Raw genomic sequence first — 15,098 nt, forward strand, 5'->3', positions numbered from 1 at the left:
GTCTCTTTATTTTTTTTTTCACCCCATACATATTTTTGCCCAGGCTTTTATCTTAGCACTGTTTGCTGTCAGCCCTATCGTTTCAAGTGGGTCAGTTTGCTGACTGATGTGAGCAGAGCGGTACTAGGCAAGAAAGCAGCCCTCTATCTTGTTAGCCTTGCGACTGCCTCGGTGAACTTGAGCACAGACGGAGTTTATTTTTCATGTGCCAAATCCGTATGTTGGCGTAATTGAGAGGAAAACTGTCTGCAGCAAGCTGTAACTTTTTGAGATTGTCCTCAAAAGAACATTATATGATTAGTCAGTCGGACTTGCAAAGGAGGGGCTTTTTTTAGCTCGCTGTTTTCTGTGTGCATCAGATGACTCTCCTACCCGGGATTATTGACACCCGAGTGTCAAGCGTTTGCCTCCCACACGTAGATTACCTAGTCTGAAAGATTATGTTCTTTGTTAAAAAGAGGAGGGGAGGTTTGTCTTCCTGGTGCTTAACACTGCCAAATTAAAACTGCACTGCTGGATCCTGGGCAAAGCCAGAGAGTCTGGAGCAAGAAGTACGCTCTGAGACTCCAAGAGGGGCGAAAATCCCTCTTATTTGCTGCACGATGGATCAGGAAGATGTCTTTGTAGCTATGAGTGGGGCTGCATGTTGGGGGAGCCGAGGAGAGGAGGACAGGGAGGGACAGTTCAAGATTGATTGTGTTGCTGCTCTACCCCCATCCTGCTGCGGGGTGAGGGGAAAAGAAGGGAAGAAAAAGAGAGACTGGTTAAGAGAATTAAAACTACTCTGACCTGACATGCTATGTTTTTGTCATTTTCATTCCACTGGGCTCTAAGTCAGTGAAGAATGAGTAGCATTACGTGACCTGGAACAATGGTGGTTTTTCGATGATACTTGATAGCTAATACGTGGTAAGAGGAGCAAATAGGAACATCAGTTTGCTCAAAATCTGTGTGTATTCTGTTTTGTCTTAGGTTTGTCTTAAATGAGCTGGTACAGACTGAAAAAGACTATGTCAAAGACTTGGGAACTGTTGTGGAGGTAAGCTGAAATAAACCCTGCAAAGTTAAATGTTTTCCCACTGAAAACACCATGCAGAAAAGTGGCAACACAAAAAAAACTGCAACATGAAAAAGAAACTGCTTTATTTTGCACGCTGCTTCCATGGTCTCCTCCTCATGTTGATAGAAACAAAAATAAATGCCTTTGGAAAGCATTTTTGTTTCCATCTAACAAATGTTGTGTTTTAGGTTTCAAGTCAAGTGTGCAAAGATTTTTCTTGGCTGCCCTGCTTGTGACAAAGACTTTCTGCTGTAGCGCAGACTTGAGGCCTGGAGGGGTGGAGAATAATTTCTGCTCCTTAAACTTACTTTGTTTTTTTTCTTGCTGTCATGCAGCAATCCTGCTTCAAACCAATACTGAGTAATGGTAGCACACACTTATACCTGAAATTGCACCCAGACTGAAGTCCTGTATTGGAAAACCTTCCCAGAGGCTGGTTTTTGGATCTGTGCTGAGGTGCATGTATGGCCAATGGGTTATTTGCAATTTATTTACTTATTTTGTCCACTTTTTCGAGAAGAGTCATAGTTTTGGAAGCTTGAACTTATGAAGGCCTGGCCGATCCCTCAGGATGACTTGTCAGAGACACCACACACACATGGTTCCAGTTTGTTTCTCAGCAAGGCCTCAGAACTGGGGGCACCTGAATGAAGTGGGCTTTCAGGAGTGCTTATGGCATCCACTAGTCCAGGGAGAATTATCTGCCCCTCTAATAGTGATTTTCAAGAGCTTCCAAACTGGAAGGCCTTGGTGTTATCTTCTGTTTACATCATGCTCCACTGACTAAGCTGACAGGGCTGCAGCACTCCGAAAGCTCATAAAGAAACTCTCTGGAGATGTGAGAAATCCTATCTCTTTGACTCTTTAAACTTAACACATGGCTTTGTGCTCCCACAAAATACTCCTGTTGATGAATGGAAGAACTTTATCTGTACAGAGTCTGGCTTTTTCGACTTACCAGAGAAGCCAAGAGCTTGATAAACTACTTTTGTTTAACTTTTATCTTCTAATTGCACTTGTCACTTCAATGACATCTGATAAAGGTTTGTATAACTATTGTAGATATTCAGAATAAATCCTTTAGAGAATTCTTTTAAGCAAACCATATAATTTAAAGCATCTAGATGGGTTTCTGATTTTAAATTGCACAAAAGGTATTTTAAGCGTTTTCAAAGCAAAAAATCCTGACATTAAAGTCTTACCTTTTCAAAAAAAAAAAAAAGAAAGTAATTATTCTCCCCCTTCAAGGGGTCACGTTGCTAATCACTGATCCTTTATCCTAAAGGGCTTCATGAAGAGGATAGAAGAAAAAGGAGTTTCTGAAGATATGAAAGGGAAAGACAAGATAGTATTTGGCAATATTCACCAGATCTATGACTGGCATAAAGAGTAAGTTTTATATTTCTTCTCTTTTTAAGAGCCTTGCTAACCGCACATGCCTAAAGGATTGGTGTCTATGAAGTCCGTACATCTAAGTTGTTTTGAATTGAACATCAGCAGGTCATTAAGGCTGAACTTTGGAAGAATGTTGCTTCACACAAAATAGTCTGTCTTGGTTTTTAAGTGCTGCTTGATAGCCCCAATATCATGGCTGCCTTGAATCCTGAGAAGAGGTTCTAATTCTTACGCTTTTAGCCACAGTTTCACAACACCATAGATCCTGCCAAAGGGCTATGTCTGCATCGTCAAAAATGGCATGGCTGCTTGATGCAAAGCATTGGTCCTACATAAACTCCTTGTTCCCAGTCAAAAAGTTTTGATGGGCTAGCTTTGTATTCCCTAGCCTCATGCAAGAGCATCTGTGGTGCTGTCTGTGATATAGCTTTATGCTGGCTCAAGCTCCACAGTAGGAGTGCTGGTCAGTGAACAGAAAAGTGATTATATACCCAAGAGTCTGATCTCCAGTGGCATTTCCATTCCTTTCTGGGGAGCCACAACAAGATGCTCCATGGGAGACGTGTCAGTATGGCCAAGCTGTGGCTCCTGAGTTACTGCTTATAAGTGGTCCCAATGTAGCTCCTGGAGAGGTGCTGTTTGTGGAGTACTTTCTGGATCCCCGGAAAAGCTGCTGATGCTGCCATAACTGCGTTGCTTGGGTCACAACTGTGGGCTCAGTCCATCCCACCACTGAGCAGTAGCAATTCTGGACGGTCATGATTTCCCTCCCATGTATGAACTACTACTTCTATGTCACCCTCTTCTGCTTGGCTTGCTGAGGTTTGTGGCATGTGTCTTGTGGTTCTCTGTTGCATGAAGATCTTGGCATGCAGCTGATAGGGTCAAGAAGGCTGACCACACCAGTAGTGTTTGGCTAATAGTTGATAAGATGCAAATACCTTCAAGATATTTCTCACGCAGAGACTCTGACAGGCTCGGCCTCGTTAGTGCTTTTGGCTCTTGAGTTCAGAACTCTCATCCTTTAAAATCTCCCTCTGTCCAAATAGAAGTAACTTTTGAAAAGCTGCTGGAAATAAGAGGCTTATTTCAATGCCCTGGGTCATTTACGCTGTAACCTTACGAACAGCACGGTCCTGGTTATGAACCATAAGGCTCATCATTTCAACTCTGCCATTCAGAAATACTCTGCAGTTTGGGTTACCTAGAACTTGAACATGCGTGTGCAAACTTGAGAAATGGACAATGGGCTAGATCTTCCTTCTGCCCTGTACTTCTCCCTTTCCTACGAAATACGGTGTCCTTCCTATCAAGCGTCTTACCGGTGCTTATCTCATAGCCTAGGCCTGCTGATGTTCTGACAGCAACTTCTGGGAGCCCAAAGCAAAAATTGCAGAAGAATTCTCACTGTATATTAAGTTTGTGGCAGCAACAGAGTGTTCTTACTGATGCCATTCATTGTTTAAGTATGATGATAGGAGTTTTCGCTAACATATAGGTAGGGATTCACTATTTTTAGTTAGGTCTGTGTAGCTGGGTCAGGAAGTCTCTTTAAAAACAAATGGGTTTAAACATTTATACAGGACAGAGTTATGGAAGTAGCTATAGCTGATGATAGCGATAGGGCTGTTTAGTTGAGACAGCTACCCAGCATGTATCTTCCCTTCAGATCCTGGGTTTTCTTGGGACCAGACCGTTCCTGGCATGTCCTCTCCCCAGATCTGGCCACTATAGCAAATCCATGGAGGCATTTGAGACAGAAATTCTGCAGTACAGAAGAAGATCATGGAAAGGGAAATTGTCAGGATTTAACAGTTAGAAAAAACTGCCAGCATTTCTAAATTTTACTTTAGATGCTTCTACTTCAGTTTCAGGCATCTCTTTGTATTCGTGGAAAGGGCATTCAAGCCAGAATTCACCAAGCTGCAGGTCAAGATAAAGACTGCATTTATGAATGTAAATAACAGTAATGTAGAGAGAAATAGTGAAAAAACAAATGTGCCGAAACTCCACCTTCAAAAAGTGTTCTGAATTGCTTCTTCAAGTGGAATCTTAGGTGGCTCTTTCATGTTGACCAGTCCTCCACATCTGCTCATGTAACTGAGAACTCCTGGTAAAGCTTCAGTTGAGTTCTCACAAGTATTTTGGTATATGGAAAAGTTTCGCTTTAGGGGTTTTCAGCGAGGGAATGCAGCTCTTGCGAATAGATAATAATTGTCACTTTCAAAAAATTGAAACCACCATCGGAGTAGTAGCAAAGAAGGGCAGATAGTGATCAAGATGAGATCTCCACATTTTGCAGCTCTCACCTTGTGTTTTAGAAATGCTGCCGTTAAGGGCTGAAGCCAAGTTTGCCATTTCATCCGTTTCATTTATTTTTGAATTCTAACACTAAAATTGCATCCGTATATTATGGAGGGATGACTGGCTTGCTGCTGGGATGACCTGAAGAAGTTTTCTGAAATGTAGATATTCTTTCTTTCAGCTTTTTCCTGGCGGAACTGGAAAAATGTCTTCAAGAACATGACCGTTTAGCCCAGCTTTTTATTAAGCATGTAAGTTTTACTTTGTTACCAATCTCTACTGTAGTAGTAGTACTGTGATGACTCCTTCCTGAAAGTACCTGCTTATATTAACTTGCTACTTCTACAACTTAATTTAAACACAAAGTAGCCTTATAGTTATATATGTTCAGTGAGCAGCTGGATTTCCCTAAAGCATCATTGTCTTCTTGCAGACGACTTTTTTGGGGAGGGTGGAAGGGAGAGATGCACATGGCCGTGCACATCTGCTGCAAAAATATGATTATGGCAAGTGCTTGCCAACTGCTATGACTGACACAGTCTTGTGATGTTAGCCAGAGCCCAACCCTATAGCACGTTTAAGACCTACCAGTGTGGGAAGGACATTTTTTGATTAACTGCCTGCCCCTGTGGAGTCCTCCTGTTTCATAAGGTGCAAGAGCGGAGAACAGAACCAGTGATCAATCTGTTTTTCTACTTCAGCAAGCTAAATCTCTGATTAAACCAAAAATGAAGAAGATCAAGCAGACCATCTTAGCCTCTTTCTGCCAGCTTTTCATAGCAGAACAGAATGGTAGCCAATAGCTCACCAGGCCACTGTGCATCTTGCTTTCACAGGAGCGACGATTACACATGTATGTGGTATACTGCCAGAACAAGCCACGGTCTGAATATATAGTAGCTGAGTATGAGGCATATTTTGAGGTAAGCATGGCTCGTTATACATTATTGCTATGTACAGCTGTGAGTCCTAGACAAGTAGATGTAACCTAACCTGTGCTGTTTGTCAAAAATAAACTCTGGAAGGTTTTGATGCTGCACATGCTGCTGAAGGCTCTCCTGTGGGGAAAAAAAGTTCTTCTATTTGTCTCAAATTCTCATGTCGTTAATTTCTAATTAGTACTTAGTACTCCCTGGCCCTTCGAATGCCACAACTGCACTGATTTCTGTCCAAAATAAAACAGACTTTTTAATCTGTAGTCTCTAAGCAGGGGAGGAGGGAAAAGTTGGTGGAGCTGCGTGGCACCTCCCGTAAATTCCCAATAACTTCTTCTGTTGCAAGAGATTTTTGGGACTAGACACATTTAGCTATAACTGAGAAAGAAGCTCGTTTAACAAGGGAAAGATGTTTCATTTCACCCAAGGGCATGAGGCATGCTCTGCAGGACTTGTTTGTGAGTGAATCCCCACTGTAGTGGGAAGAGCGGTCTCCAGATCTTGCAGTCCTGCTTGGTCAGCTCGAAGAGGGGAAAGAATCCTATGCTTTAGAACATCTTCCAGCTCGGTCGTGACTTTTATCCAGTCTTTGCCTAAATAGGATATGCCAGATTTTTAAATCCTCTAAAATTCCGTCTCACAAACAGAAGATTAAGAACAGACCAACTTTCTGTAGAAATAAGCATCTGCTAAGATATTTTATCATGTTTTCTGACTTGCTCTGTGATTATTTGAAATTGTTTTTTAATCCTCAATGTTTTTAGGAGGTTCAACAGGAAATAAACCAACGGCTAACCATTAGTGACTTTCTGATCAAACCCATTCAAAGAATAACTAAATATCAACTTCTTCTCAAGGTGAGTGGAAAGATGCAATTTGGAGTAAGCTATAGTCTGCATTTTGCTTTAGATACTATTATTTTAAATCAATCTTAGTTTTAATTGAAGAAGGACTTCATCAAATTAAGAGGAAAGAGGAGTCTGTTCATACGTTGGTCTACAGTGGTAGAGTCTGACGAAAGGAGAGCAGAGAGGCCATATCTGTACGAGCAGTTTGTAATTGATGATATTCAAAAGATTTTTTGTGTGATTTTCTATTGGATTTTTTTAATAGTAGCATAAAATTCAAATAGGATTTTTTCCTCCACTGGAATTCCAGAGCAAACTTCTGTTCAATTTTTTAAAATTGCAATAAAGATAGACAAGAGTGTTAATAAAGCGATTCTTTGGTACTGGATGGAGGCATATGCTTCTAATAAGCACTGTGGCCTCAGTTTCTGAATATCCTTCATATCTTTCAAATTATCATGAGAAACTTATATCCAGATTCTTCTGATGTCTGAAAATTTGGGGAGTCCATGGTAATTTTTTTTCCCAAGGAATCTGATCGCTCTGGGTTCTGCTGACTTCATTCACAATGCCAAATGCCCATCATTTCTGAAATTTCAGCCCTAGGGATCTCAAGCTAATATCTGAAATTAGGCATATCTGAAACATAACCTGTAATCTCCAGCAGCACTGGGGTCTGAGCTGGTTTCTTCCCTTGTTTGAACTCAAGCAGGCTGCCATCAGGCCAGTTTGGTAACTGCATGCCTGCAAAGAGACAGTGGCATGTTCCTTGAAATGCCAAAAGGAAAAGGAAAATATCTGCAAGTGTATGTGTGGTCTTGTGGCTTAAAACAGGGACCTAGTCAGCATTCACAAGGGCTAAGCCCAGCTTTGTCTTTTTCTGGGGTGTTTTCAGCAACCTTCCACACCCCTTTTCCATATCTATGAAATGTTTATAACATTCAGCAACCTCTAAAGATGAATTTATTAACATTAGCAAGTTCCTTCCCGCAAAATAACGTGCTAAATATACTTTTTCTTTTTTAAACTGGCATCTTTTGTCTTCTCTTTCTGCAAACTTTTCTATTTTCTCTAGGACTTCCTGAGGTACAGTGAAAAAGCTGGTCTGGAGTGCTCCGATATAGAGGTAAGTTTTCATGTCCTGGACAATAATGCTACATAATCTAAAGGAATTTTATATGGAGAAGTCAGAGCCCCATTATTCTTTGACAAGAATTGAAAATCCTGCTGATACTCTAAATTTCATATCTCTCTTTAGCTTAAGACAGAAGCAAAATAGCTGGGGCCCAGACACCAATTCTTCTTCTGGACATAACTGTAAATCTTCAGTGCATGAGGGCCACCCCATGAATAGTGATCACGCTGTTGAAATTTATCATTTGATAGTTTGCTTTTAGAGACACACTGATTTTCTTGTAACAATCCAACATTCTTCTTACTTAACAGAAAGCAGTTGAATTGATGTGCCTTGTACCAAAACGCTGCAATGACATGATGAACCTGGGCCGTCTCCAAGGCTTTGAGGTATGCATTTGCGTTCTGCTTATAATAACAACTAGCTTCCGATAAGGTTTGAAGGCTAGGAAAGGTGTTTTATCTTTCTGTGATCATCTCTGCAATCTGTCCTACTCCAGGCAGTTTGTCTAGTGCTTTGTTCTTCTCCAGTGGTGACCTGCATGCTTTGGTGAGGTATTTAAGGTGGGGGGAAGATGTACCTATCATTGTAAAGTTGCAACAATTCGTGTATTGTTTCTTCAAAATGTGAGGCCTGTAAAAGCTTCTGCAAGCTTGAATTAGACTATTAATGTCTCCTGCCAGAGCAAAATAAACCTTGAACCAGACTGCTCTGCCTGTTAGAAAGATCACCTAGCATTAATGTGTGAACAGTTCGCGCCGAGTTTGGCAACGTCTAGGAGGGGACTTCTGAGCTGCAGCCCCACCAGTTATAATCTGTGGTTTATAACCAAGCCAACGTAGACTTTGGCAGTCCTGCCGTATCTCCAAAAGGAAGTAAAGTGTGTCTTACCGCCCTATGCATCATAGCATTCCTGGAAACAAGTAGGTCCTGTTTTGCATAGTCAAAGGTGTTGTGCCATTGACGGAGGGGAGGTATAGACGGCATATGAGTAGCGAGGAAATTCAAGGCACTATAATAACATAAATTACCTAATGGGAACAGCGTTTGAAGTTAAGTATAAAAACACTCTAGTTGAGATCTGATGCTTTTGGGTTTGTATGCATGTCTGGTGGCAATGAGAGTAAAGTACACCTATGTTATTTCTCTTAAACTGTGCTCTTGAGTTAAAAGATTTTTACTCTGATAAATTAGAGGGAATATGTTGCATGTGAATTCAGCGCTGCTTGCAAAACTTGAAATGAGTGAAACTGAGCGGATTGTCTTGTACGACCATGCTGGGTCAGGGTTTCTGAAGTTGGTGTCTTGTCTACTTTTCAGGGCAAGCTGACAGCTCAAGGAAAGCTGCTGCAGCAAGATACCTTCTATGTAACAGAGCAGGATTCTGGAGTTCAGTCCCGACCGAAGGAGCGCAGGGTTTTTCTCTTTGAGCAAATAGTTATCTTCAGCGAACTGCTTAGGAAAGGCTCTTTAACACCAGGATACATGTTTAAGAAAAGCATAAAGGTAAGAAATAGAATGTTAGAGGCCAATCTTGTTTGATGGTCAGGTAAGGCAATCTTATCCGTTTTCTGTGCTGTGAGACTGGTCATTCTTGCCATAGGTGGGCAATAATCTGCCAAGAGCATTTGTATTTACCATTCAGTGGATCAGGAGCCATTTAAGAGCAGTGTCTATAAATAAACCGCTCCGTATCTAAATTTGCTGGGTGATCTTTACAGGAAGGACAGCCAGGGCAGGTCCTCTACCACTTGTCGCTCTGAGTGAATAGATGTTGTTAAAACGCTTGGAATAGTCGAAGTAAGAGTATGCTAGCTGCTTTTAAGCCTGATCATGAAAGTTGGAGGAAGGTGTAACATCCAAAACACTTACCTTAGGCCTCCCTGTAAGTCAGTACCGAGCCTGTACGTGACACTACTGGAAATACTCTCTGTAGTGGGAGGAGGGCTCCTAGTGCAAATGTGAATGTTGTAAAAAGACATAACTATTTCCAAAAAAAACAAACAAAAACACACATAGTAATAAAAGTGTAGATAAGAGGAATTATACAACCAGATAAACTATAAAGAAAGTTTTAAAAATTAATTCTGTTTAAAATAATCTTTCCAGGGAGGGGGAATGGGACTGGAAATAGCTTGGTTTAACAACTGCAAAGATAACCTCTGAAATAGTATTGAGGGTGACTGAATGCTAAACCTCTTTTGGTAGAACAGCTTTTGCTGCAGCTGCAGAAAGAACAAAATCACTGGTTCATTTGAATGCCTTGATCTTTCAAAGCTGAGAAACCATTCAGGGATTGAAGAAGCTTTTTTTTCTTTTTAAAGATAGAGGTTAGAAAGAGGTGTGAGAGAATGCATTGTATTTGCTCTGAATTTTAAATGAGATAGTAGTACAAAATAGAGGAGAAAAATATCAGGTGAAGTAATGCACCTGTACCATATATAAGTGACTAAATAAGTGATATGTTAACTGGCTAGCAGAAACGCCAGCATTTACTGCAAAGCCTATATCCAGTTGCAAGTGAGGATGCTTAACAGTTTCCAACCAAGGGAAAAACCTAAAGTGTACAGATAAAAAATAACCTTGATTTAGATGATCAGCTTTGATTTTATCTTATTACTGATTTAAATAATGATTAAATTTGGAGATGAAAATGACTTGAATCATTTTTACTTCAGTTTATTGTATGTATAACAATGAGTCTTTTATCTGCAGGAAACAATTCCTGAATTGTATATTGTAGACAGAGAAAAATAAATCTCTTCTAATGTCAATAAAATTAGCTTGCCTCGAGGGTACGAGTTGCTTTTTTAGTTAAACAGTATATGAAAGCAATGCCTTTCCCACTGCCTGAGTTACTTTAACATTCTTTTGGTGATAGTTTTGCAGTCCCTCCTTTCTTCAATTTGGCAAGCTGCTGGCTCTCCTTTTGAGTGCCTACGCCAATTGTGGGATCGCCTGTGGGTCCATGTACATCTCCCCCACTGGTGTTCAGAGTGGTCTGCCAACAGCACTTGAACTCTTCCTCCCATCCCAGCTATTGAGCTTCTGTCTGCTTTTGCATTTTGATCATGCCCTCCCACAGAGATGAAATCTGCTTAACAGTGGAGTAGGACCATTCCTCTATATCAACTCTTACCTGCTGGCCTCTCAGCCATTGTGGGAATCATCACCTTGCCATGGAGCCTCATCTTTAGCTGGGTAGTCACTGCCTGGCGAGAGGCAGTTTTTCGGAGATGTCACGTAAACAGGCTGCCCCATCACCAGTCCTTTCATATCCTAGGCCTAAAACTAACCATGCGGAAATCTCATCTGGTCTAAGTTCATGAACTGGAGGTTGAGGCAGCTTGACTTGTCAGCTTGGACTACGTTTCTTTGACCTTGGTTTGAGCCCTGACAAGATCCTGCCGGGCGAGTTAAAAGCATCATTGCAGCAATAATCAGGACCTACCTAGCTACTTTGTGGCAGCTCTTTGATATCATATGCATCCATGCTTGTCCAGGTCCCTGGGAGACACTCCCTGAGATACGAAGGATGTTTCGCTGCTGGTCACATCCTCCCACATAATAGAAGGACCTAGCCAGCGCCTTAGGTCACATTTGTTTCCTCTGTGTCAAGAGTCATGGCTGAGGTCTGAGGCCTCTCTGTTACAGTCAGAGGTGCATATGACTGAAATTCAAATACAGCCATTCTGGTCTGTCAAGGAGATAAGGTTCACAGATATTTTTCTCCAAGGACTGTCACACTCAGACTGACAGAAGCTTTATTGTAATGTCCTGTATTAACAAAGAACTCTTCTTTATGCAGTGAGGTAGTTAGCACTCAGAAACAGCACGTTCCTTCTTGGGTACATCTCAGCTGGACATCTGTCAGGCTTTCAAAACACCTTAATCTTTGGAGCTGTCTACCTGTGACATGAAGAACCCTCTCCTTGTCCATCTTCCCCACCGCACTTTTTATTTTGCCTGCATGCTACTAACTCTTTCTGGAGGTCTCATAGATGGGAATTTCAGTTGCTAGCCTGTAAGATAACTCCTCCTTGTTGGGTATACTAAAGTGCCTGCTAAAGCAGAAAAGTGGAAGATTAAGACATTTGCTCAGCTATGCCAAGCTATTTTTTTTTTACCATCATAAATGTGAATAGCTCAGGAGAAGTTAGTTATGAGTACTCTTAAGCAGAAGCCTCACAAGGACAAGGTATCCTACAGGACAGTAGCTGAAATCGCTATTCATGACATTTCCAGGAAGAGTATCTGACTACATTCAAGTGAAGTGATTGTACGCAGATGACAGTGTAATCTGCTAGAAATAAAAAGATCTGTTAGAGCATCAGTGGGGAAGCATCAGGGGCCTTTTTTTTTTTCGGTATATCTTTGTATGCTGTCCATTCCATTTTTAAAATACTCTGATCACTGAGAATTTCTTTCCCGTGGAGGATGAGAAATGTAAACACTAATAGAAACTGGAGGAATGATAGATTTTATTTAATAGGAATAGTTTAACTCTGTTTATGGCTTACAGTAATTTTTCAGCACACCAGTCAGGTCTATGTTACCTTAAAATAGAAGTTGTAATTCAAGACAAGGCAGATGGATATCTGGTACATCTGTCACAGCTTTATTAAGCATCATATTTAGGCTTAAAATTTATCAGCCTAAATCTAGATAAGGCAAGTTCTTCTGATTACGGTATGACAGTCTGGTATTGGATTCAATTAGTTGTTTTCAGGAACTTTGTGCAACAGTTTTATTCTGATTCTTGAGTAATGCTGAGTAACACATGCTTAATTTGGCTTGTTGCAGATGAACTACTTAATCATTGAAGAAAATGTGGACAATGATCCCTGCAAGTTTGCTCTAATGAGCCGGGAAACATCAGAGAGAGTCATTTTACAGGCTGCTAATCCAGAAATTCAACAAGCTTGGGTACAGGACATCAACCAGGTCCTGGACACACAAAGAGATTTCCTAAATGGTATGTATGTACATGGTCATTGCACTGGATCCCAAACTGTGACACCAACAGATTCTAGAGCCTTTGCATCTTTGGTCCCTCTCTGGGAAAAATCACGTCGCAACTTTTTGCAGCTCCCTGCTTAAATAGGCTTAAACAGGTTGCTGTGTGTTTGGCCTTGTAGATCAGCCAGGTTCATGTTCGGGTCTCAAGTCCCTCCATTTGACAGCATTTTATGGTAGTCTTCTTGTGCAAGATCCTTTAAAAATGCCAGGCTTTGCAGGCTATATCACCTGATGCTTTCCGTTCTACAAGATTTTAAATCTAATCCCTTTCCAAGAGCGTGCTGAAGGCAGGTTACCATTGCATGTATACTATATCTGCCACTTGGTCAGAACAAGCCTTATCGCCAGCAGCCTCCTATTTAATGTCACAGTGTGCTACACCTGAGAACATGAGGTGGGATGAAGGCCGCCCAGCCATCCACCCCTTTACAAGTCCAGACTCCTCTGGGCAGCAGCTGCTTTCAACAAAAAATAAGAGAGGGGACAAGGAGATGTCTGGGCTTTTTTTTCCTAGTAAATGTAAGAGTTGTGAATGAATAGGTTTCTTTTCAAATTTTCAGCTTTGCTGTAGGACTAGTTTAGGGTTGATTTGAAGTAACATTTCAAAATAAAGCTGTGTTTGTTTAAGAAGAAGTGAATTGTATGTTCATTAAAAGTGTGGATTTTGAAAATACAGATGGCTCAAATTCAGTTAATTTTAGCTTGTTGTCACTCATTGGGTGAAGGAAAGAGGAGGAACGAGGACTAAAGGAAAAAAATTAAAAATGGTATCTTTTTTGTTTGTTTGGAAGCAGTGCGGTAGGAATGATTTCTTTGGAAGCTTCCAAAATTGTTTCGTCCCATTCATTTCAAAACAGCTTCTTTTTGTAAAAAAAAATTGAGCTTATGTTAGAAGGAGTTCTTTATTTAAAAACTTAATGCATCCTCTATAATGAAATATGTTTGCACAACATGTTAGCTTTTTTGAGTGTTTACTTTTTTGTTTTGTGGGTTTTTTTGGCTGGAAAATCTGAAAAGAGTCTCCTTCACGTCACATGGAAACAGGTTCTCTTTTCTTCTAAGTGGGGTTTTTCACAGTCTTATCAACATTTTAATTTAGCTTAGCTTTACTTTTAAAAGGTACATGAGAAAGTATTATGAGGCAAAAGACTCTGTTTGTAACAGTTCAAAAACTGCAGCTGAGCTGAGAAGGGAAGTTCTTCTGCACACAGGATCCAAAATTTTCATGACTTGGAATTGAAAGGTGCTCATAAAGTCACTATGCAAGAATTCCCCAAAGAGATTGGTGAGATGAGCAGCCTGAGTTCTCTAACAAGCAAAAATCCAGTCAGGATATCACAACTCACCCAATTTGTGTCGGTACAGATGGCTTTGAATGCTGGTTTGTTGGAATAAAAGCAGGTTCCTGGAAAGGTTAGCTGCAGAAGATTTGTTAAACCTAGTGAGAATTCCATAGACGCTACTGTGGTGGTTTTGTGTCCCTTCTCCATCTTAGTCATTGTTTTATTTTTAATATATGGCTTCCTGTCTTCCCGGTACTTACTGCCCTGTGAATCCCTTTTCCTACTGATGTCTCTTCACAGCCTCTATTTAACCTGTCCTTTTGCGAGGCCAGCATGGAATTTGATGGGTTAGGAACATAATCTTCAGTATCTCTAAAGCTAGAAGTAAAAATAGATTTATATTAAAACATAGGCTTAAGGATTTACTTTAAACCTATAAATAAGATCCAAGAAAATGCTATTATATCCAGTAGAGCCTGTCCAGTCCAGAACAATTTAAGTGGCTTTTAGGATGTAATCTCATTGAGGCTGACTAATCTTCAAATATGTTCTTTAGCTTTGCATTTCATTAAAGCGGATGTTTTCTGTCTTTAAAATCGTATTAAATCCACACTGAGCCAATGCTGTGTAAACTTAGTAACAAAATATGCCCTCTGAGTTCTTGCCCAAGCTGTCTCTGATGTTATGTCTTCAACGTGGAAGCTCTAAAGAGTAAGGCTCTGTGTACAAAACATAGCAACTGCATGTGCACTTCATAAGTGTTCGAAAACTTGTTGCAATATTTTCATATTTTTCCTTGAAAAAACAAAGGCTGCTATGTTTGAGAAACAAACTGTGCTCCAAGTGATTGGCTAGAGTGACTGTCCTCTTTTTTCTAAGAAGCAAACTGTAAAGGAAATATGTCCCTGATGGGTCTATTTTGTATGAATAATGCATTTGGTCTGTAACTTTTTTTTATCATGTTTTGCTGGGGTTTGGGAGTGGGGTTCGTTTTCAGGGTGTGGATTTGAGAGAGACAAAGTATGTGGACACTGATTTTTGCCAGAAGCCTTTAAGAATACTAACAGGTGTTCAATAGGAAGATGGGAGCTAGGCACCACTGTAAGAGTTAACTGTGGA

General features: G+C 40.6%; 1 protein-coding gene across 8 annotated transcripts in view; it reads left to right on the forward strand.

The window, feature by feature from the left end:
- Positions 1-15,098, forward strand: part of KALRN (kalirin RhoGEF kinase) — a 528,885-nt gene that overhangs the window by 477,424 nt on the left and 36,363 nt on the right. For all 8 annotated transcript variants that reach the window (XM_068949099.1, XM_068949100.1, XM_068949097.1 and 5 more), the window contains 9 exons: positions 973-1,039; positions 2,346-2,449; positions 4,941-5,010; positions 5,596-5,682; positions 6,459-6,551; positions 7,618-7,668; positions 7,989-8,066; positions 8,998-9,183; positions 12,481-12,652. In XM_068949099.1, coding sequence (XP_068805200.1) covers positions 973-1,039; positions 2,346-2,449; positions 4,941-5,010; positions 5,596-5,682; positions 6,459-6,551; positions 7,618-7,668; positions 7,989-8,066; positions 8,998-9,183; positions 12,481-12,652 — 908 coding nt within the window. The remainder of the gene's footprint in view (positions 1-972; positions 1,040-2,345; positions 2,450-4,940; positions 5,011-5,595; positions 5,683-6,458; positions 6,552-7,617; positions 7,669-7,988; positions 8,067-8,997; positions 9,184-12,480; positions 12,653-15,098) is intronic.

Source organism: Struthio camelus, chromosome 6, assembly GCF_040807025.1.
Source record: "Struthio camelus isolate bStrCam1 chromosome 6, bStrCam1.hap1, whole genome shotgun sequence".
Lineage (NCBI taxonomy): Eukaryota > Metazoa > Chordata > Aves > Struthioniformes > Struthionidae > Struthio > Struthio camelus.